Raw genomic sequence first — 20594 nt, forward strand, 5'->3', positions numbered from 1 at the left:
TAATACTAATATGGTTATATTTATCAGCCTACTGCCCATCTATGTAGGGTGTCGAGAATCATTGGAATGTCAAGGCATGCCCTACTCAAAGAATACCTGAATATTGAACGGAACATTTGTCCAACGGTCAGGAACAGTTTGGCCAACAGTAAAGGGACCGCTTTTCATCTCATGTATTAATTTTAAAATGTATTCCTCTGACATGCCTTCTAAAGGCAGGATAGATAACCTGTAATAACAGTAAGTTGGCTTCTATGAGATAACTAGCTACTTGCTTCCACACGCAGTTATGAGTGGACTATGGTCTTAAGGTCCACTGGAAGAGGAATCTCTAGGTCACTGACTCAAGGGTAAAAAAAAAGACAGAAAATACCAAATAATTACACAAATAGATCATGTATGCCATTATCACCACTTCAAATTTGAGTTGCAACAAAATTAAACCAGTCTTGGAATTCAAAGTACAGCTTCAAATAGACATTTGCTAACAACTATATTAGTAAAAGCTTAAATCAAACTTACTTTTCTTCGTACATTAACCTACGTTTTTACATCACATCAACACAAAGACCTGTAACTATAAAGTCTTTGAAGCAATGAATAAGTATTTAAAGATTGGTCCCTGTCCTAGGGAGACAAATGATTTCTCTGATAATGACGCATTGGATTACTAAAGTCAAAATGTCAAGGAGGTGCTCTCCACATCCCCTATACTAAATAATGGTACTTTACATTACTACCTGCCTTCTCTTGGCTAGATGAGGTCTCCTCTGATGGAGAATACCCCACAGCAATGAGGTACACTATCTATGCCATTTGCCATCTCACACAAATTCGTCAGTATGGTTAAATTTTGTACTGAATGCCGAATTATTGCTTCATCTCACGGCTTTTTAATCTTTTTTCCAGGTTTGCATTTTACAACTCCTGTCTCAACTACTCTTTACCAAATCATTTTACTTTAGATCCCTCAAGCATTTTCTTTTACCACCCCCAGTTGTCATCTACATACCGGTACTTCAGTATTTCCTTAATGTTCTGAGAAGAGAGTCTATGGTTATCTTGCAGGTTCTTCCATAGCTTTCATTTTGGGTTGTGTACTCTGCAACATCGGAGCAGATAACTCACCAGTGGGGAATCTTTGCAACAAACTGCAAATCACAGTGACACTTTAATATACAATATGTATTCCCCTTGTCAATTCTATATAATGCATAGGTGCAAGAATAAACATTTTACATATCTGTGTGTGTCGACAGTCCTGCCTCTTCTTTCTGCACTTTCAGGAATTTACAAAAATAAACGTATCTATCATTGATGAGCTAGAGTGACTGTACTAAACCATGCCGTCTAAAATGTTTATGGTTTCCAAGATTATCACAATTGCTAAACACGGAGAAAAATACACCAACACGAACGTAAATTCAATATATATAACACACCCTTCAAATTAACTTCAAGTTCCTTGCTTAAAAATGTAAGAATGAGCTTTTCAACTGCTTACAGGGTATTAACAGCTCTCTGTAGAGCAAAAACTTCCATAATTCTTTGCTAAATTAGTCAACAATGACACGACCTTTAACAATGGGCCTACCCGACATTGAAAATATGGAGGCACAGCAGGTGCCCATTTAAATTTATAATACAAAAATTACATTTAATTGATAAACATTGAAAATGGAGACTAGAAAAAAAAAATTCTCTTAGATCTGTTTAAGTTTGAACAACTTTATTCAGACATATTTTTTTCCAACACGAAAAAAATTTGAATAAAAAGGATTTGGGAAAGTGGCTGAGCATTTCATGATTTGATTCTTTCAGCACCTCTTTCGGGATTACCAAACCCTGCCAATTTTTTTTTAAGGAAGTAAACAATCAGGATTCTTCAACCTCTGGGTTTGTATTTTGGCTCCTTTAAATGAAAAGTTAGACAGAAATTGATGTGGCCTATTTGGACCTCCTGATAACCGTTTCCACGTGCCTGATATAATGCAAGCAGTATGCCCTCTTTCTCCAGCAAGGTATCCTGTGGCCCACCTTTATAAATATGGGCTGAAAAGTGACCTGTGCTTAGCAATAATACAGAACCGTTGCCTTCATATAGGACTGTGTAGTGAGAAGAAATATTCACGTGTAGGAGAATTAAACATGGTTAAAAAAAAAATAAAAAAAATCAAACGAGCAGAGAAGCAAATGACCCAAAATACAGACAATTAAAAGCTCCCTCCCACCATTCATCCCAATAATAAAGGGGCTGGTGCTATTGCTGATGATGACCCCTTGCTGGCTGGTTAACACCAAAGTCTTAAAAGTAGACCTCGAAGGAAGCAGCAGAAGTCCAATGTCTGCAGCCAATTGATAGAAGGGTCCTCTTCTTAGCAGTGTTTAAGATGAAGTTCTTGAGGTCCCTGTCTTGACTCACACCGGTGCAGGCTGCCACAGTTACAGTTCTCTGGTAGAAAAGCAGCATTCTGCGGGACAAGACATTCCCATAGTGGCAGAATGCAGTACTCCACAGGACTAAGCATGGGTTTGACAGTCTATGTGCCCACAACAGCTGGGTCATGGGCAGATTCAGGCAGCTGGTTATCATCACAGTGGTACAAGAAGCAGTTGCCCCAGCAGCTGTAGCATATGAGGAAGAGGGCACCAAGGAAGACCAAAGCACATATAGTGCAGGGTTTTCTCTCAAGTAAGAAGCTCAGTAGATAAAACCCCATGAACATTGAATGATTAAACCAAAGAGCCGGATTCAGCGGCTTAGGAATCAGGAGCACAGGGAGAAGCCATTGCAGGCAGTACATGGTGGCAAAAATCAGGACGCAACCTTGTTCCCGTCACGTTTATAGCAGACCACTGTGTGCAGACTGAAAAGACAAATACATACGTTGTTTGAACAGTAGAGAAAAAGTGCATTCATGTAAGACACAAACTAAAATATGTGAGGAAGCTTGAAAGGGACACTATAGGCACCAAAACAACTTTAAACTCCTAAATGACAGAGCTCATCAGAGGCTAATCATTTTGTTCATACAGCCCTAGTCACACCGCCTTGTGGGACTGGCACAGCCTTCCTAAACACTTCATGAAAAAAACAACATAGATATTACTGCACAGTATGCCATTTCTTGCTCTGCTAATATGAGGCTCCTGTAGGATCTAAAAGGCTGTGTGCGCTTAAAGTTCAATTTACAGAGCAGAAGATAAAAACTTTGAAAGCAAGTTAACATCTGATGAAAAATTAAAGGATCACTATAGTGTCAGGAATCCCTCTGCGCTGATGACCTCTCCTCCCCCGCCGTCAGCGGAGCCGAATGCGCATGCGCGGCAAGTGCTGCGCGCGCATTCAAAGTGTCCATAGGAAAGTATTTTTCAATGCTTTCCTAAGGACTCTCTGCGTGATGGAGGCATTAAATGCCTCCAGCGTCGCAGATGCGCCTCTAGTGGCTGTCCGGAAGACAGCCACTAGAGGCTGGCTTAAGCCTGCAATGTAAACATAGCAGTTGCTCTGAAACTGCATTGTTTGCATCTGCAGGGTTAAAACCTGAGGGACCTGTCACCCAGACCACTTCATTGAGCTGAAATGGTCTGGGTGACTATAGTGTCCCTTTAACCCCTTAAGGACCAAACTTCTGGAATAAAAGGGAATCGTGACATGTCACACATGTCATGTGTCCTTAAGGGGTTAAGTCATTTTTTTCCCCCATGTAGGCTGTGTCAATCAAAGCCAGTGGAGATGTGGCTGGGGCTGCATAAAGAAACAAATGTGATTTACCTCCTAAATGGCAGAGAATTGAGCAGTGACACTGCAGGGGTATGATCTATATACCAAACCTGCTTCATTAAGCTTAAGTCGTTTTGGTGCCAAGAGTGAAGCAACACCTCTGGAACCACTGGTATTCCGGACCCGTTCACATGGTGATTGGAGATTTCTATTTGCAAGTCTCTGGTAGAAACAATTGTTTATAAACGTTTACAGTCTAATAAGACCCTGGAGTGACACTGACAACCATGTTTTGCAAGAGATTTGGACAATTCTATGTATGGGTATAACAGATTCATAAAAGGAAAAATGTGCTATTTGTTTAGTAAATAATGTGTTTGCATGCTATTATATAAGTATATTATTTCCCCATGCACAGATAGTAACATACATAAAGTAACCCAACTCCCAGTCTTTTACTATTATTTGCACCACAAGTTTCTCACATGCTTTACTATGGAGTGATAAGCAGCCTATAAGAGATGAGCATACCAATCTCCCTATTTTTATAATAATAATCACTTATATGGCACTTTCCTGAACAGAATAAACATCCTTTACATATGTTTTGTCTGTGTGAGGTTGTTTACCAGTCTCCCTTCCCATGCCAGTCACACTCCATGCAGACTCCCTACCATCACTCAACAGCTTTCTTATGCCAGCATAGCACAATACAGCCTCATTAGATGTCAGTCATAATCAATACGCCTATTCCAGAAATACAACCCCATGCCGGTCACTAAATACAGCCCCCCCCCCCCCCCAAGCCCGTAATACTCAATACAGCCCCCCCAAGCCCGTAATACTCAATACAGCCCCCCCATGCCAGTCACTAGATACAGCCCCCCCAAGCCTGTAATATTCAATACAGCCCCCCCCCCAAGCCTGTAATATTCAATACAACCCCCCCATGCCAATCACACTCAATACAGTCCCCCCCATGCCAGTCACTAAATACAGCCCCCCCCCATGCCAGTCATACTCAATACAGCCCCCCATGCCAGTCATACTCAATACAGCCCCCCATGCCAGTCATACTCAATACAGCCCCCTCAATGGCAGTCATACTCAATACAGCCCCCTCAATGGCAGTCAAACTAAATACAGACTCCTTGCTGTCTGTCTCTATGCCAGACTCCCTCCTTCATGTCTGTCTCTCTCTCTCTCTCTGCCAGCCTCCCTCCTTCATGTCTGTCTCTCTCTCTGCCAGCCTCCCTCCTTGCTGTCTGTCTCTCTCTCTCTGCCAGCCTCCCTCCTGTCTCTCTCTCTCTCTGCCAGCCTCCCTCCTGTCTCTCTCTCTCTCTCTGCCAGCCTCCCTCCTTGCTGTCTCTCTCTCTCTGCCAGTCTCCCTCCTTGCTGTCTCTCTCTGCCAGTCTCCCTCCTTGCTGTCTCTCTCTCTGCTAGTCTCCCTCCTTGCTGTCTCTCTCTCTCTCTCTGCTAGTCTCCCTCCTTGCTGTCTCTCTCTCTCTCTCTGCTAGTCTCCCTCCTTGCTGTCTCTCTCTCTCTCTCTGCTAGTCTCCCTCCTTGCTGTCTCTCTCTCTCTCTGCTAGTCTCCCTCCTTGCTGTCTCTCTCTCTCTGCCAGTCTCCCTCCTTGCTGTCTCTCTCTCTCTGCCAGTCTCCCTCCTTGCTGTCTCTCTCTCTCTGCCAGTCTCCCTCCTTGCTGTCTCTCTCTCTCTGCCAGTCTCCCTCCTTGCTGTCTCTCTCTCTGCCAGTCTCCCTCCTTGCTGTCTCTCTCTCTCTGCCAGTCTCCCTCCTTGCTGTCTCTCTCTCTCTGCCAGTCTCCCTCCTTGCTGTCTCTCTCTCTGCCAGTCTCACTCCTTGCTGTCTCTCTCTCTGCCAGTCTCCCTCCTTGCTGTCTCTCTCTCTGCCAGTCTCCCTCCTTGCTGTCTCTCTCTCTGCCAGTCTCCCTCCTTGCTGTCTCTCTCTCTGCCAGTCTCCCTCCTTGCTGTCTCTCTCTCTCTCTGCCAGTCTCCCTCCTTGCTGTCTCTCTCTCTCTCTGCCAGTCTCCCTCCTTGCTGTCTCTCTCTCTCTCTGCCAGTCTCCCTCCTTGCTGTCTCTCTCTCTCTCTGCCAGTCTCCCTCCTTGCTGTCTCTCTCTCTCTCTGCCAGTCTCCCTCCTTGCTGTCTCTCTCTCTCTCTCTGCCAGTCTCCCTCCTTGCTGTCTCTCTCTCTCTCTCTGCCAGTCTCCCTCCTTGCTGTCTCTCTCTCTCTCTCTCTGCCAGTCTCCCTCCTTGCTGTCTCTCTCTCTCTCTGCCAGTCTCCCTCCTTGCTGTCTCTCTCTCTCTCTCTGCCAGTCTCCCTCCTTGCTGTCTCTCTCTCTCTCTCTGCCAGTCTCCCTCCTTGCTGTCTCTCTCTCTCTCTGCCAGTCTCCCTCCTTGCTGTCTCTCTCTCTCTCTCTGCCAGTCTCCCTCCTTGCTGTCTCTCTCTCTCTCTGCCAGTCTCCCTCCTTGCTGTCTCTCTCTCTCTCTGCCAGTCTCCCTCCTTGCTGTCTCTCTCTCTCTCTCTCTGCCAGTCTCCCTCCTTGCTGTCTCTCTCTCTCTCTGCCAGTCTCCCTCCTTGCTGTCTCTCTCTCTCTCTGCCAGTCTCCCTCCTTGCTGTCTCTCTCTCTCTGCCAGTCTCCCTCCTTGCTGTCTCTCTCTCTCTGCCAGTCTCCCTCCTTGCTGTCTCTCTCTCTCTGCCAGTCTCCCTCCTTGCTGTCTCTCTCTCTCTGCCAGTCTCCCTCCTTGCTGTCTCTCTCTCTCTGCCAGTCTCCCTCCTTGCTGTCTCTCTCTCTCTGCCAGTCTCCCTCCTTGCTGTCTCTCTCTCTCTCTGCCAGTCTCCCTCCTTGCTGTCTCTCTCTCTCTCTGCCAGTCTCCCTCCTTGCTGTCTCTCTCTCTGCCAGTCTCCCTCCTTGCTGTCTCTCTCTCTCTGCCAGTCTCCCTCCTTGCTGTCTCTCTCTCTCTCTCTCTCTCTGCCAGTCTCCTCCTTGCTGTCTCTCTCTCTCTCTGCCAGTCTCCTCCTTGCTGTCTCTCTCTCTGACAGTCTCCCTCCTTGCTGTCTCTCTCTCTGACAGTCTCCCTCCTTGCTCTCTCTGACAGTCTCCCTCCTTGCTCTCTCTGACAGTCTCCCTCCTTGCTCTCTCTGACAGTCTCCCTCCTTGCTCTCTCTGACAGTCTCCCTCCTTGCTCTCTCTGACAGTCTCCCTCCTTGCTCTCTCTGACAGTCTCCCTCCTTGCTCTCTCTCTCTCTCTCTCTATGCCAGTCTTCCTCCTTGCTGTTTGTCTCATTCTGCCAGTCTCCCTCCTTGCTGTCTCTCTCTGCCAGTCTCCCTCCTTGCTGTCTCTCTCTGCCAGTCTCCCTCCTTGCTGTCTCTCTCTGCCAGTCTCCCTCCTTGCTGTCTCTCTCTGCCAGTCTCCCTCCTTGCTGTCTCTCTCTGCCAGTCTCCCTCCTTGCTGTCTCTCTCTCTGCCAGTCTCCCTCCTTGCTGTCTCTCTCTCTGCCAGTCTCCCTCCTTGCTGTCTCTCTCTCTGCCAGTCTCCCTCCTTGCTGTCTCTCTCTCTGCCAGTCTCCCTCCTTGCTGTCTCTCTCTCTGCCAGTCTCCCTCCTTGCTGTCTCTCTCTCTGCCAGTCTCCCTCCTTGCTGTCTCTCTCTCTGCCAGTCTCCCTCCTTGCTGTCTCTCTCTCTGACAGTCTTCCTCCTTGCTGTCTCTCTCTGACAGTCTCCCTCCTTGCTCTCTCTGACAGTCTCCCTCCTTGCTCTCTCTGACAGTCTCCCTCCTTGCTCTCTCTGACAGTCTCCCTCCTTGCTGTCTCTCTCTCTATGCCAGTCTTCCTCCTTGCTGTTTGTCTCATTCTGCCAGTCTCCCTCCTTGCTGTCTGTCTCATTCTGCCAGTCTCCCTCCTTGCTGTCTGTCTCATTCTGCCAGTCTCCCTCCTTGCTGTCTCTCTCTCTCTGCCAGTCTCCCTCCTTGCTGTCTCTCTCTGCCAGTCTCCCTCCTTGCTGTCTCTCTCTCTGCCAGTCTCCCCCTTGCTGTCTCTCTCTCTCTGCCAGTCTCCCTCCTTGCTGTCTCTCTCTCTCTGCCAGTCTCCCTCCTTGCTGTCTCTCTCTCTCTCTGCCAGTCTCCCTCCTTGCTGTCTCTCTTTCTCTCTCTGCCAGTCTCCCTCCTTGCTGTCTCTCTCTCTCTCTCTGCCAGTCTCCTCCTTGCTGTCTCTCTCTCTCTCTGCCAGTCTCCTCCTTGCTGTCTCTCTCTCTGACAGTCTCCCTCCTTGCTCTCTCTGACAGTCTCCCTCCTTGCTCTCTCTGACAGTCTCCCTCCTTGCTCTCTCTGACAGTCTCCCTCCTTGCTCTCTCTGACAGTCTCCCTCCTTGCTCTCTCTGACAGTCTCCCTCCTTGCTCTCTCTGACAGTCTCCCTCCTTGCTCTCTCTGACAGTCTCCCTCCTTGCTCTCTCTGACAGTCTCCCTCCTTGCTCTCTCTGACAGTCTCCCTCCTTGCTCTCTCTGACAGTCTCCCTCCTTGCTCTCTCTCTCTCTCTCTCTCTATGCCAGTCTTCCTCCTTGCTGTTTGTCTCATTCTGCCAGTCTCCCTCCTTGCTGTCTGTCTCATTCTGCCAGTCTCCCTCCTTGCTGTCTGTCTCATTCTGCCAGTCTCCCTCCTTGCTGTCTCTCTCTCTCTGCCAGTCTCCCTCCTTGCTGTCTCTCTCTGCCAGTCTCCCTCCTTGCTGTCTCTCTCTGCCAGTCTCCCTCCTTGCTGTCTCTCTCTCTGCCAGTCTCCCCCTTGCTGTCTCTCTCTCTCTGCCAGTCTCCCTCCTTGCTGTCTCTCTCTCTCTGCCAGTCTCCCTCCTTGCTGTCTCTCTCTCTCTCTGCCAGTCTCCCTCCTTGCTGTCTCTCTTTCTCTCTCTGCCAGTCTCCCTCCTTGCTGTCTCTCTCTCTCTCTCTGCCAGTCTCCTCCTTGCTGTCTCTCTCTCTCTCTGCCAGTCTCCTCCTTGCTGTCTCTCTCTCTGACAGTCTCCCTCCTTGCTCTCTCTGACAGTCTCCCTCCTTGCTCTCTCTGACAGTCTCCCTCCTTGCTCTCTCTGACAGTCTCCCTCCTTGCTCTCTCTGACAGTCTCCCTCCTTGCTCTCTCTGACAGTCTCCCTCCTTGCTCTCTCTGACAGTCTCCCTCCTTGCTCTCTCTGACAGTCTCCCTCCTTGCTCTCTCTGACAGTCTCCCTCCTTGCTCTCTCTCTCTCTCTCTCTCTATGCCAGTCTTCCTCCTTGCTGTTTGTCTCATTCTGCCAGTCTCCCTCCTTGCTGTCTCTCTCTGCCAGTCTCCCTCCTTGCTGTCTCTCTCTGCCAGTCTCCCTCCTTGCTGTCTCTCTCTGCCAGTCTCCCTCCTTGCTGTCTCTCTCTCTGCCAGTCTCCCTCCTTGCTGTCTCTCTCTCTGCCAGTCTCCCTCCTTGCTGTCTCTCTCTCTGCCAGTCTCCCTCCTTGCTGTCTCTCTCTCTGCCAGTCTCCCTCCTTGCTGTCTCTCTCTCTGCCAGTCTCCCTCCTTGCTGTCTCTCTCTCTGCCAGTCTCCCTCCTTGCTGTCTCTCTCTCTGCCAGTCTCCCTCCTTGCTGTCTCTCTCTCTGCCAGTCTCCCTCCTTGCTGTCTCTCTCTCTGCCAGTCTTCCTCCTTGCTGTCTCTCTCTCTCTGCCAGTCTCCCTCCTTGCTCTCTCTGCCAGTCTCCCTCCTTGCTCTCTCTGACAGTCTCCCTCCTTGCTCTCTCTGACAGTCTCCCTCCTTGCTCTCTCTGACAGTCTCCCTCCTTGCTGTCTCTCTCTCTATGCCAGTCTTCCTCCTTGCTGTTTGTCTCATTCTGCCAGTCTCCCTCCTTGCTGTCTGTCTCATTCTGCCAGTCTCCCTCCTTGCTGTCTGTCTCATTCTGCCAGTCTCCCTCCTTGCTGTCTCTCTCTGCCAGTCTCCCTCCTTGCTGTCTCTCTCTGCCAGTCTCCCTCCTTGCTGTCTCTCTCTCTGCCAGTCTCCCTCCTTGCTGTCTCTCTCTCTGCCAGTCTCCCTCCTTGCTGTCTCTCTCTCTGCCAGTCTCCCTCCTTGCTGTCTCTCTCTCTCTAACTCTGCCAGTCTCCCCCTTGCTGTCTCTCTCTCTCTGCCAGTCTCCCTCCTTGCTGTCTCTCTCTCTCTCTGCCAGTCTCCCTCCTTGCTGTCTCTCTTTCTCTCTCTGCCAGTCTCCCTCCTTGCTGTCTCTCTCTCTGCCAGTCTCCCTCCTTGCTGTCTCTCTCTCTGCCAGTCTCCCTCCTTGCTGTCTCTCTCTCTGCCAGTCTCCCTCCTTGCTGTCTCTCTCTCTGCCAGTCTCCCTCCTTGCTGTCTCTCTCTCTGCCAGTCTCCCTCCTTGCTGTCTCTCTCTCTGCCAGTCTCCCTCCTTGCTGTCTCTCTCTCTGCCAGTCTCCCTCCTTGCTGTCTCTCTCTCTGCCAGTCTCCCTCCTTGCTGTCTCTCTCTCTGCCAGTCTCCCTCCTTGCTGTCTCTCTTTCTCTCTCTGCCAGTCTCCCTCCTTGCTGTCTCTCTCTGCCAGTCTCCCTCCTTGCTGTCTCTCTCTCTGCCAGTCTCCCTCCTTGCTGTCTCTCTCTCTGCCAGTCTCCCTCCTTGCTGTCTCTCTCTCTGCCAGTCTCCCTCCTTGCTGTCTCTCTCTCTGCCAGTCTCCCTCCTTGCTGTCTCTCTCTCTGCCAGTCTCCCTCCTTGCTGTCTCTCTCTCTGCCAGTCTCCCTCCTTGCTGTCTCTCTTTCTCTCTCTGCCAGTCTCCCTCCTTGCTGTCTCTCTCTCTGCCAGTCTCCCTCCTTGCTGTCTCTCTCTCTGCCAGTCTCCCTCCTTGCTGTCTCTCTCTCTCTCTGCCAGTCTCCCTCCTTGCTGTCTCTCTCTCTGCCAGTCTCCCTCCTTGCTGTCTCTCTCTCTCTGCCAGTCTCCCTCCTTGCTGTCTCTCTCTCTGCCAGTCTCCCTCCTTGCTGTGTCTCTCTCTCTCTGCCAGTCTCCCTCCTTGCTGTCTCTCTCTCTGCCAGTCTCCCTCCTTGCTGTCTCTCTCTCTGCCAGTCTCCCTCCTTGCTGTCTCTCTCTCTCTCTCTGCCAGTCTCCCTCCTTGCTGTGTCTCTCTCTCTCTGCCAGTCTCCCTCCTTGCTGTCTCTCTCTCTCTCTCTGCCAGTCTCCCTCCTTGCTGTCTCTCTCTCTGCCAGTCTCCCTCCTTGCTGTCTCTCTCTCTGCCAGTCTCCCTCCTTGCTGTCTCTCTCTCTGCCAGTCTCCCTCCTTGCTGTCTCTCTCTCTGCCAGTCTCCCTCCTTGCTGTCTCTCTCTCTGCCAGTCTCCCTCCTTGCTGTCTCTCTCTCTGCCAGTCTCCCTCCTTGCTGTCTCTCTCTCTGCCAGTCTCCCTCCTTGCTGTCTCTCTCTCTGCCAGTCTCCCTCCTTGCTGTCTCTCTCTCTGCCAGTCTCCCTCCTTGCTGTCTCTCTCTCTGCCAGTCTCCCTCCTTGCTGTCTCTCTCTCTGCCAGTCTCCCTCCTTGCTGTCTCTCTCTCTGCCAGTCTCCCTCCTTGCTGTCTCTCTCTCTCTCTGCCAGTCTCCCTCCTTGCTGTCTCTCTCTGCCAGTCTCCCTCCTTGCTGTCTCTCTCTGCCAGTCTCCCTCCTTGCTGTCTCTCTCTCTGCCAGTCTCCCTCCTTGCTGTCTCTCTCTCTCTCTGCCAGTCTCCCTCCTTGCTGTGTCTCTCTCTCTCTCTGCCAGTCTCCCTCCTTGCTGTCTCTCTCTCTCTCTGCCAGTCTCCCTCCTTGCTGTCTCTCTCTCTCTCTCTGCCAGTCTCCCTCCTTGCTGTCTCTCTGTCTCTCTCTCTGCCAGTCTCCCTCCTTGCTGTCTCTCTCTCTCTCTGCCAGTCTCCCTCCTTGCTGTCTCTCTCTCTCTCTCTGCCAGTCTCCCTCCTTGCTGTCTCTCTCTCTCTCTCTGCCAGTCTCCCTCCTTGCTGTCTCTCTCTCTCTCTCTGCCAGTCTCCCTCCTTGCTGTCTCTCTCGCTCTCTCTGCCAGTCTCCCTCCTTGCTGTCTCTCTCGCTCTCTCTGCCAGTCTCCCTCCTTGCTGTCTCTCTCGCTCTCTCTGCCAGTCTCCCTCCTTGCTGTCTCTCTCGCTCTCTCTGCCAGTCTCCCTCCTTGCTGTCTCTCTCGCTCTCTCTGCCAGTCTCCCTCCTTGCTGTCTCTCTCGCTCTCTCTGCCAGTCTCCCTCCTTGCTGTCTCTCTCGCTCTCTCTGCCAGTCTCCCTCCTTGCTGTCTCTCTCGCTCTCTCTGCCAGTCTCCCTCCTTGCTGTCTCTCTCGCTCTCTCTGCCAGTCTCCCTCCTTGCTGTCTCTCTCGCTCTCTCTGCCAGTCTCCCTCCTTGCTGTCTCTCTCGCTCTCTCTGCCAGTCTCCCTCCTTGCTGTCTCTCTCGCTCTCTCTGCCAGTCTCCCTCCTTGCTGTCTCTCTCGCTCTCTCTGCCAGTCTCCCTCCTTGCTGTCTCTCTCGCTCTCTCTGCCAGTCTCCCTCCTTGCTGTCTCTCTCGCTCTCTCTGCCAGTCTCCCTCCTTGCTGTCTCTCTCGCTCTCTCTGCCAGTCTCCCTCCTTGCTGTCTCTCTCGCTCTCTCTGCCAGTCTCCCTCCTTGCTGTCTCTCTCGCTCTCTCTGCCAGTCTCCCTCCTTGCTGTCTCTCTCGCTCTCTCTGCCAGTCTCCCTCCTTGCTGTCTCTCTCGCTCTCTCTGCCAGTCTCCCTCCTTGCTGTCTCTCTCGCTCTCTCTGCCAGTCTCCCTCCTTGCTGTCTCTCTCGCTCTCTCTGCCAGTCTCCCTCCTTGCTGTCTCTCTCGCTCTCTCTGCCAGTCTCCCTCCTTGCTGTCTCTCTCGCTCTCTCTGCCAGTCTCCCTCCTTGCTGTCTCTCTCGCTCTCTCTGCCAGTCTCTCTCCTTGCTGTCTCTCTCGCTCTCTCTGCCAGTCTCTCTCTCTCTCTCTCTGCCAGTCTCTCTCTCTCTCTCTCTGCCAGTCTCTCTCTCTCTCTCTCTGCCAGTCTCTCTCTCTCTCTCTGCCAGTCTCTCTCTCTCTCTCTCTGCCAGTCTCTCTCTCTCTCTCTGCCAGTCTCTCTCTCTCTCTGCCAGTCTCTCTCTCTCTCTGCCAGTCTCTCTCTCTCGCTCTCTCTGCCAGTCTCCCTCCTTGCTGTCTCTCTCGCTCTCTCTGCCAGTCTCCCTCCTTGCTGTCTCTCTCGCTCTCTCTGCCAGTCTCCCTCCTTGCTGTCCCTCTCTCTGCCAGTCTCCCTCCTTGCTGTCCCTCTCTCTGCCAGTCTCCCTCCTTGCTGTCTCTCTCGCTCTCTCTGCCAGTCTCCCTCCTTGCTGTCTCTCTCGCTCTCTCTGCCAGTCTCCCTCCTTGCTGTCTCTCTCGCTCTCTCTGCCAGTCTCCCTCCTTGCTGTCTCTCTCGCTCTCTCTGCCAGTCTCCCTCCTTGCTGTCTCTCTCGCTCTCTCTGCCAGTCTCCCTCCTTGCTGTCTCTCTCGCTCTCTCTGCCAGTCTCCCTCCTTGCTGTCTCTCTCGCTCTCTCTGCCAGTCTCCCTCCTTGCTGTCTCTCTCGCTCTCTCTGCCAGTCTCCCTCCTTGCTGTCTCTCTCGCTCTCTCTGCCAGTCTCCCTCCTTGCTGTCTCTCTCGCTCTCTCTGCCAGTCTCCCTCCTTGCTGTCTCTCTCGCTCTCTCTGCCAGTCTCCCTCCTTGCTGTCTCTCTCGCTCTCTCTGCCAGTCTCCCTCCTTGCTGTCTCTCTCGCTCTCTCTGCCAGTCTCCCTCCTTGCTGTCTCTCTCGCTCTCTCTGCCAGTCTCCCTCCTTGCTGTCTCTCTCGCTCTCTCTGCCAGTCTCCCTCCTTGCTGTCTCTCTCGCTCTCTCTGCCAGTCTCCCTCCTTGCTGTCTCTCTCGCTCTCTCTGCCAGTCTCCCTCCTTGCTGTCTCTCTCGCTCTCTCTGCCAGTCTCCCTCCTTGCTGTCTCTCTCGCTCTCTCTGCCAGTCTCCCTCCTTGCTGTCTCTCTCGCTCTCTCTGCCAGTCTCCCTCCTTGCTGTCTCTCTCGCTCTCTCTGCCAGTCTCCCTCCTTGCTGTCTCTCTCGCTCTCTCTGCCAGTCTCCCTCCTTGCTGTCTCTCTCGCTCTCTCTGCCAGTCTCCCTCCTTGCTGTCTCTCTCGCTCTCTCTGCCAGTCTCCCTCCTTGCTGTCTCTCTCGCTCTCTCTGCCAGTCTCCCTCCTTGCTGTCTCTCTCGCTCTCTCTGCCAGTCTCCCTCCTTGCTGTCTCTCTCGCTCTCTCTGCCAGTCTCCCTCCTTGCTGTCTCTCTCGCTCTCTCTGCCAGTCTCCCTCCTTGCTGTCTCTCTCGCTCTCTCTGCCAGTCTCCCTCCTTGCTGTCTCTCTCGCTCTCTCTGCCAGTCTCCCTCCTTGCTGTCTCTCTCGCTCTCTCTGCCAGTCTCCCTCCTTGCTGTCTCTCTCGCTCTCTCTGCCAGTCTCCCTCCTTGCTGTCTCTCTCGCTCTCTCTGCCAGTCTCTCTCCTTGCTGTCTCTCTCGCTCTCTCTGCCAGTCTCTCTCTCTCTCTCTCTGCCAGTCTCTCTCTCTCTCTCTCTGCCAGTCTCTCTCTCTCTCTCTCTGCCAGTCTCTCTCTCTCTCTCTCTCTGCCAGTCTCTCTCTCTCTCTCTCTCTGCCAGTCTCTCTCTCTCTCTGCCAGTCTCTCTCTCTCTCTGCCAGTCTCTCTCTCTCTCTGCCAGTCTCTCTCTCTCTCTGCCAGTCTCTCTCTCTCTCTCTCTCTCTGCCAGTCTCCCTCCTTGCTGTCTCTCTCGCTCTCTCTGCCAGTCTCCCTCCTTGCTGTCTCTCTCGCTCTCTCTGCCAGTCTCCCTCCTTGCTGTCCCTCTCTCTGCCAGTCTCCCTCCTTGCTGTCCCTCTCTCTGCCAGTCTCCCTCCTTGCTGTCCCTCTCTCTGCCAGTCTCCCTCCTTGCTGTCCCTCTCTCTGCCAGTCTCCCTCCTTGCTGTCCCTCTCTCTGCCAGTCTCCCTCCTTGCTGTCCCTCTCTCTGCCAGTCTCCCTCCTTGCTGTATATCTCTCTCTCTGCCAGTCTCCCAGTGAGTGTTCACCTCCCGCTCTGTCTCCGTGCCCCCTGCCCGGGCGGTATGTGACATTACCTGTCTCTCTCTCTCTCTCTCTCTCTCTCTCTCTCTCTCTCTCTCTCTGTGCCCGGGCGGTATGTGACATTACCTGTCTCTGTCTGTCTTTCTCTCTCTGTCTGTCTTTCTCTGTCTCTCCCTCCCCCTGCCCGGGCGGCATTACCGGTCTCTCCCTGTCTGTCTGTCTCTCTCTCCCCCTGCCCGGGTGTCATTACCTGTCTCCAGGCCGCTGTCAGCACTCACGCGTCTCAGGCCAGTTCTATCCGCACCACGTACGGCTCCTTCCTGCGCTCGACGTCGCTCATAGCCACGCCCACCCCACCGGCGACCATCGTAGAGTTCTAAACAAACGAGAAGCAACCTGTAATGACGTCCATGTCTTCACTAGCGCAGCGCCATGTTGCCGGAGTAAGTGCCCGCGGTCTGCCATGCGCGGTGTACGGACTGCCATTGTGATCTCTAGTACTGTGATCGCCATCTAGCGGTGAGTGCCGGAATGGCAGTCTAATGTCACCTTGGGAGATGGGGGACTCCTTCCTTCTGTCAGCGCTATTCACTAAACTGCGAATTATTGTGAATTAAAATCCAAAAATAGCAATAATAAAATAAAGCAAAGTAGCCAATCTTCAACTATAGCTGGGGTGGATAATTGTTCGCCCCATACACCAGTAGGCTTACCTGGGTGTTTTATTTTTTACTCTCACAATGATCCCCCACCCCCCACCACAACAAAACCACTTTTAAGGAAATTACACTCACTTATATTCTTGTACATAGACATTCATATTCACGCATACTTACATTCATATACACACAGACACACACATTGATATACATACACACAGACCCAGACACACACATTGACATACATACACACAGACCCAGACACACATTGATATACATACACACTGACTCATACACAAACATACGCATGGACGCATACACACATTGATATACATACACACAGACCCAGACACACACATTGACATACATACACACAGATTCATACACAAACATAAACATGGACGCATACACACATTGATATTCATACACACAGACTCATACACACACATTGACATACATACACACAGATTCATACACAAACATACACATGGACGCATACACACATTGATATACATACACACAGACCCAGACACACACATTGATATACATACACAGACTCAGACACACACATTGATATACATACACACAGATTCATACACAAACATACACATGGACGCATACACACATTGATATACTTACGCACAGACTCAGACACACACATTGATATACATAAACACAGATTTATATGCAAACATACACATGGACGCATACACACAGACTTATACACAAACACACATGGACACACAAACCAACTCTTATACAAACACACATTGGCACATACACAGACTCATACACAAACACATTCATATACAGACAGATTTATATACTGCCACAAACCCATTTACACAGAGACTCAGACACACACATTGATATACACAAACATACACGTGGACACATACACACAGACTCATACACAAATACACATGGACACAGACCCATACACAAACACATTCATATACAGACAGATTCATATACTTACACACACCCATATACACACACAGATTGATAGAAACAAACATGTTCACATACACACACAGACCCACACACATAGACACGTACACATAGGCTCATACACAAACACACATGGACATGCATACAAAGACTCGTACACAAACATTTACATACTTACACAAACTCATGTACATACACAGAAACAAGCACATTCATATGCACACACAAACATACTTGGAGGAGTTCACAGTAAGGTCCACCACTCAGTCTTCTTTCCTGCCTTGCAAGGGAGAGTGGTAGTGGAGCCTCAACTCTGGGGTCCAGTGTGGAAAAGGGATTACCCTTTGTACTGATTTCCCAGCATACTCCTATTCTGTACTGATGCTGGTAATAATGCTGGCAGAGAGAGTAATGCTTTGGTAATATTGCATCCTGGCTCTTGGCATCAGTACAGGGTTCATGAGGAACCTGGGAAGTCAGGACAGAGAGGTCCAAGCAGCCCCATTGTCTTCTGCTTGGCAGCCATTTTCAAGACAGAGACACCACAATTAACAATGCTTCTGTATGCAGGTGCCTGCTATGACCGGAGGGGGTCACTCTGTAAATCCCCCTCCCAAAATGTACGCCTCTGGCCCTTACTCCCCACAATGTTACGCATGTTATTGTTCTGGCACACATGTATGCCATATCTTACCCACAAGCACTTCCTATTGGTCCCAGATTTGCCAAGTTAACACTCAACCTCGAATTGCGGAGTAAGTTGTACGTTTTTTACATACCCCAGTAAATGCTGAATTAATGTTTATTGGGGTGAAGGAACAAGGAAGGGAGAATTGGGTAGCTATTGGCGGTGGTCCACATATTTCAAACAGAGACAGGTAAAAGGGCAATTGTCCAAGATATTGTTTTATTCGTGGTTGTAAAATGTGCAATACATCTGCAGTTTCAGCATCAGTGGTAATGTCGGACGTATAATTAACGAGTACTGAAATATAGGATTCAGGTTTAATAGGCACTTAGCAGGACCCTGCAATTAAATATACAGATTCTGTTATGTTTCTCGTGTGTGCATTTCCAGTCCCTGAAGTCATACTTTTTGGAACTGGATATTTCATAAAACCATAATAAAAACAACTAGCTGAAGACTTCAAATTCTGTGGAAGCCAAACCGTGCATTAATATTGGAACCCAAAAGCCCATTAACACAAACCCAGTACCTGAACCAAGCACTATACATACTTAATGTCCAGTTATGACCAGCACATGCAAAGGCCCACATTGAAATCTTACACAGGGGTAGGTAACCTTTTAGTAGTACTGTGCCTAAGCCAAAACGATATCTTGAATTCACTTGGCATGCCGGTCCTATCTAAAAATAAATCTAGGGGTGTATGTTGCTGTATTTTGATTGTGTTATTTATGGGTACCTACCTCAGTTGCTTTGTTGCGTTGTATTTGTGCGTATCCTGACTGTTATATTGTATATGTTCATGGGTAATTTGTGGTATTGTGTGTGATACCTATGAATGTGGGCTGTTTATGGGGGCTGCTTGCGGAATTGTGTGTGTGGATGATATGTCACATTGTGTGTTTGGTGGTGTGCATGTGTGGGTCTGCTTTTGGTATTGCATGTGAGAGTGTGCTTGTGGGTTTTTTAGTATGTGTATGTGGATTGTCAGTGATGTTCTGCTTGTGGGGACTGTGTGTGTGTTTGTGTGTGGGCTGTTTGTATTATTTTTATTAGAGGAGGCTTATTCTGCAGCTCTGTGTATATCTAACAATTTGGTTGGCTTGCAGTGGGGACCGGACTGACCCCTTTAATGAGCAGGTCCACAGTCCACCCACAGTAGGAGTTGCCAGAAATACAAGTTGCTTCATTAGTTACAACCCCAGAGGTAAATCCATTCCCCCCAGCAGTTCTGGATCTAGCAGTACTGCAACAATTTTTGGGATCTTTCCAACTTTGGTGTATAGATCATGCCCCTGCCACCGAGATGACTGAAGGGGCACCAGAGAATAGAACCATACCATATTTAACCTTTGTTTATATATATCTGTTGTAGCCCAAAGATAAATTCTGGAAAGAATGTCAGCCAGATAGTAGTGATAAACATTTTTTAAATTTAGTTCTCCATGTGCATAGAGTAATTAGTACAAGGTACTTTTTTGACCCATATTAATTTTATAAAGGCAGTACGCATCGAGCTGAAGAACGTGGGTGGTATGTGGATAGGTGAAGTAGGAGGTATAACAAGCTGGGTAGAACATTTTAAGAACATGCATTCTTCCTATTTAATTAAAGTGGGCTAGGTTCCATTTAGCTAGGTCATCATTAATAGCCTTCAGTAATCGTATCGTAGAACGTTAAGCTCATAATAAATCGTGGGACTATTATACCCATGCTTGCAAACGTTTATCTATTCATCTGGGGTGGGAATAGATGATGATATGCACTTCAGTGCTGCCTGATTGCTGTTTCAACAAAACCGTGTAAATACTCTCTATGTTTTCCCCAATAACTCGTATTCCACTCCATTTCCTCAAGTAGTTTTTTTTCAACTAGTCAGATAGTGCTTGAGGAGCAAAGCTATTTTGGTGGTCCCAACTGATGACAAGGGATGGACAGAGTGACGGGACAGGGCTGGATTGCTAGCTCAGGCTCCAGAACCCCATCATCCAGTTACACCACCAAAACACCATCCAAAGTAGTTAGTGGGGTGAGAAAAATAAATAAATCAATAGGTGTGATACATGTGTGCTTACAATCACTGCCGCAAGATGGCAGTTCCCTTATAATGACAGCAGATGGCAGAGTTACTCTATCCTTGTGTGAGTATTTCCTAGTGATGCAAAAACTCCTGACAGTTAATGGCGAGGTTAGTTATTAGAATACAAAGTAGTTAATTCTCAGGGGGCCCAAACATTTGTATATTTAAAGAGCTTGGCACACCATCCCTGTGTAAGTGGCATATACCATGACGGATTTCTAGGGCTGACACTGTAAGTGAACGTATGGTTGGCACTTACACTTCTCATTATCACTGCATATTAGACTGAAAATGGAGCGTGGTTCTCAAGGGTATAAGACTTTATTGACTTTGACTTTAAAATCAATATTACAGCGTGCTGGAATACTAGATCTTGGCACTTTCTCAAGTGTGACAGATTTAAACGTAAATGCTTTATTTTAACAGTAAAGGAACACCATACTAATAGTACTTTGCCCACGTGTTAGTAAAGCAGCGAGATATGTCAAACATATACATTAAAATGTTTCTTTTTTTATCGGCTGACTGTTAGCCGCAACATGATTTTTTAAAGGGACACTGTAGACACTATAACAATTTCATCTCATTGAATTTCTTATAGTGCCTAGAGTTTCCTGGCACAGTCCCTCCATTCAGGGTTAAACCAATTTCAAGTAGTTTAACACTAAGTCATAGGCGTGCGCAGGGCCGGATTAACATAGGGGCTGATGGAGCTGCAGCTCCAGGCCCAGGCCCATGGAATAGGCCCATTTAAAAAAAAAAAAACTAAAAAAAAAAAATGTTTGTTTTTTTTTTTTTTTTTTTTACACACACACTCACTCCTCTTAGGTTTGCCACCTGACTGGTATTTTACTTGCACAGCCGGTATTTGAGGCTGCCTGGCCGTGCCGGTATTGCAGTAATACCGGCAATACAAATGCAGGTATTTTTCTCAGAATAAGTGGAGATTACTCTGCAATACCAGCACCGGCCAGTAGGGGTCACTGTGTGTGGAGAGAAGCAGGGATAGGAAGTTACAGCATATCCCCATAGACATATAATACCTAGATGCCGTATTGACCTCGGGGGGCCATGAAATACGGGCACCATTTTTGGCCGGTCACCCGGTGTGGTATTATAGGTCTATTTGTGTACGGGATTATGGAAGGGGGCGCACATTTAAAGTGAGTGTAGTTTTGATAAATAAGAGTCGGTTGAGGTGTGCCGAAACCGACGAGAGGTTAGGCCTGCAAAAAATAGGGCCCACCTGGATATAATGATATGTAAAGAGGGTGTGGTGGGAGGGGAATTTCCAGCATCGACGAAGACAGGTAAGCAAGGGGTTTGCTGGGTTTAAATAGGGCTTAAATCCCTCCCACAACTTCAGGCATATGCCT

At 49.5% G+C, this 20594-nt stretch overlaps 1 protein-coding gene across 1 annotated transcript; it reads right to left on the reverse strand.

Moving 5' to 3' along the window:
* Positions 1-1712: 1712 nt before the first annotated feature.
* BLCAP (BLCAP apoptosis inducing factor) lies at positions 1713-15200 on the reverse strand. The gene is made up of 2 exons (XM_063453340.1): positions 15091-15200; positions 1713-2867 (listed from the first exon to the last, which is right to left on the reverse strand). The coding sequence occupies exon 2, from the start codon at positions 2802-2804 to the stop codon at positions 2541-2543; it is 264 nt and encodes an 87-aa protein (XP_063309410.1). The 5' UTR covers positions 2805-2867; positions 15091-15200; the 3' UTR covers positions 1713-2540.
* Positions 15201-20594: the final 5394 nt, after the last annotated feature.

Source organism: Pelobates fuscus, chromosome 5 (assembly GCF_036172605.1).
Source record: "Pelobates fuscus isolate aPelFus1 chromosome 5, aPelFus1.pri, whole genome shotgun sequence".
In the NCBI taxonomy this organism is placed as follows: domain Eukaryota; kingdom Metazoa; phylum Chordata; class Amphibia; order Anura; family Pelobatidae; genus Pelobates; species Pelobates fuscus.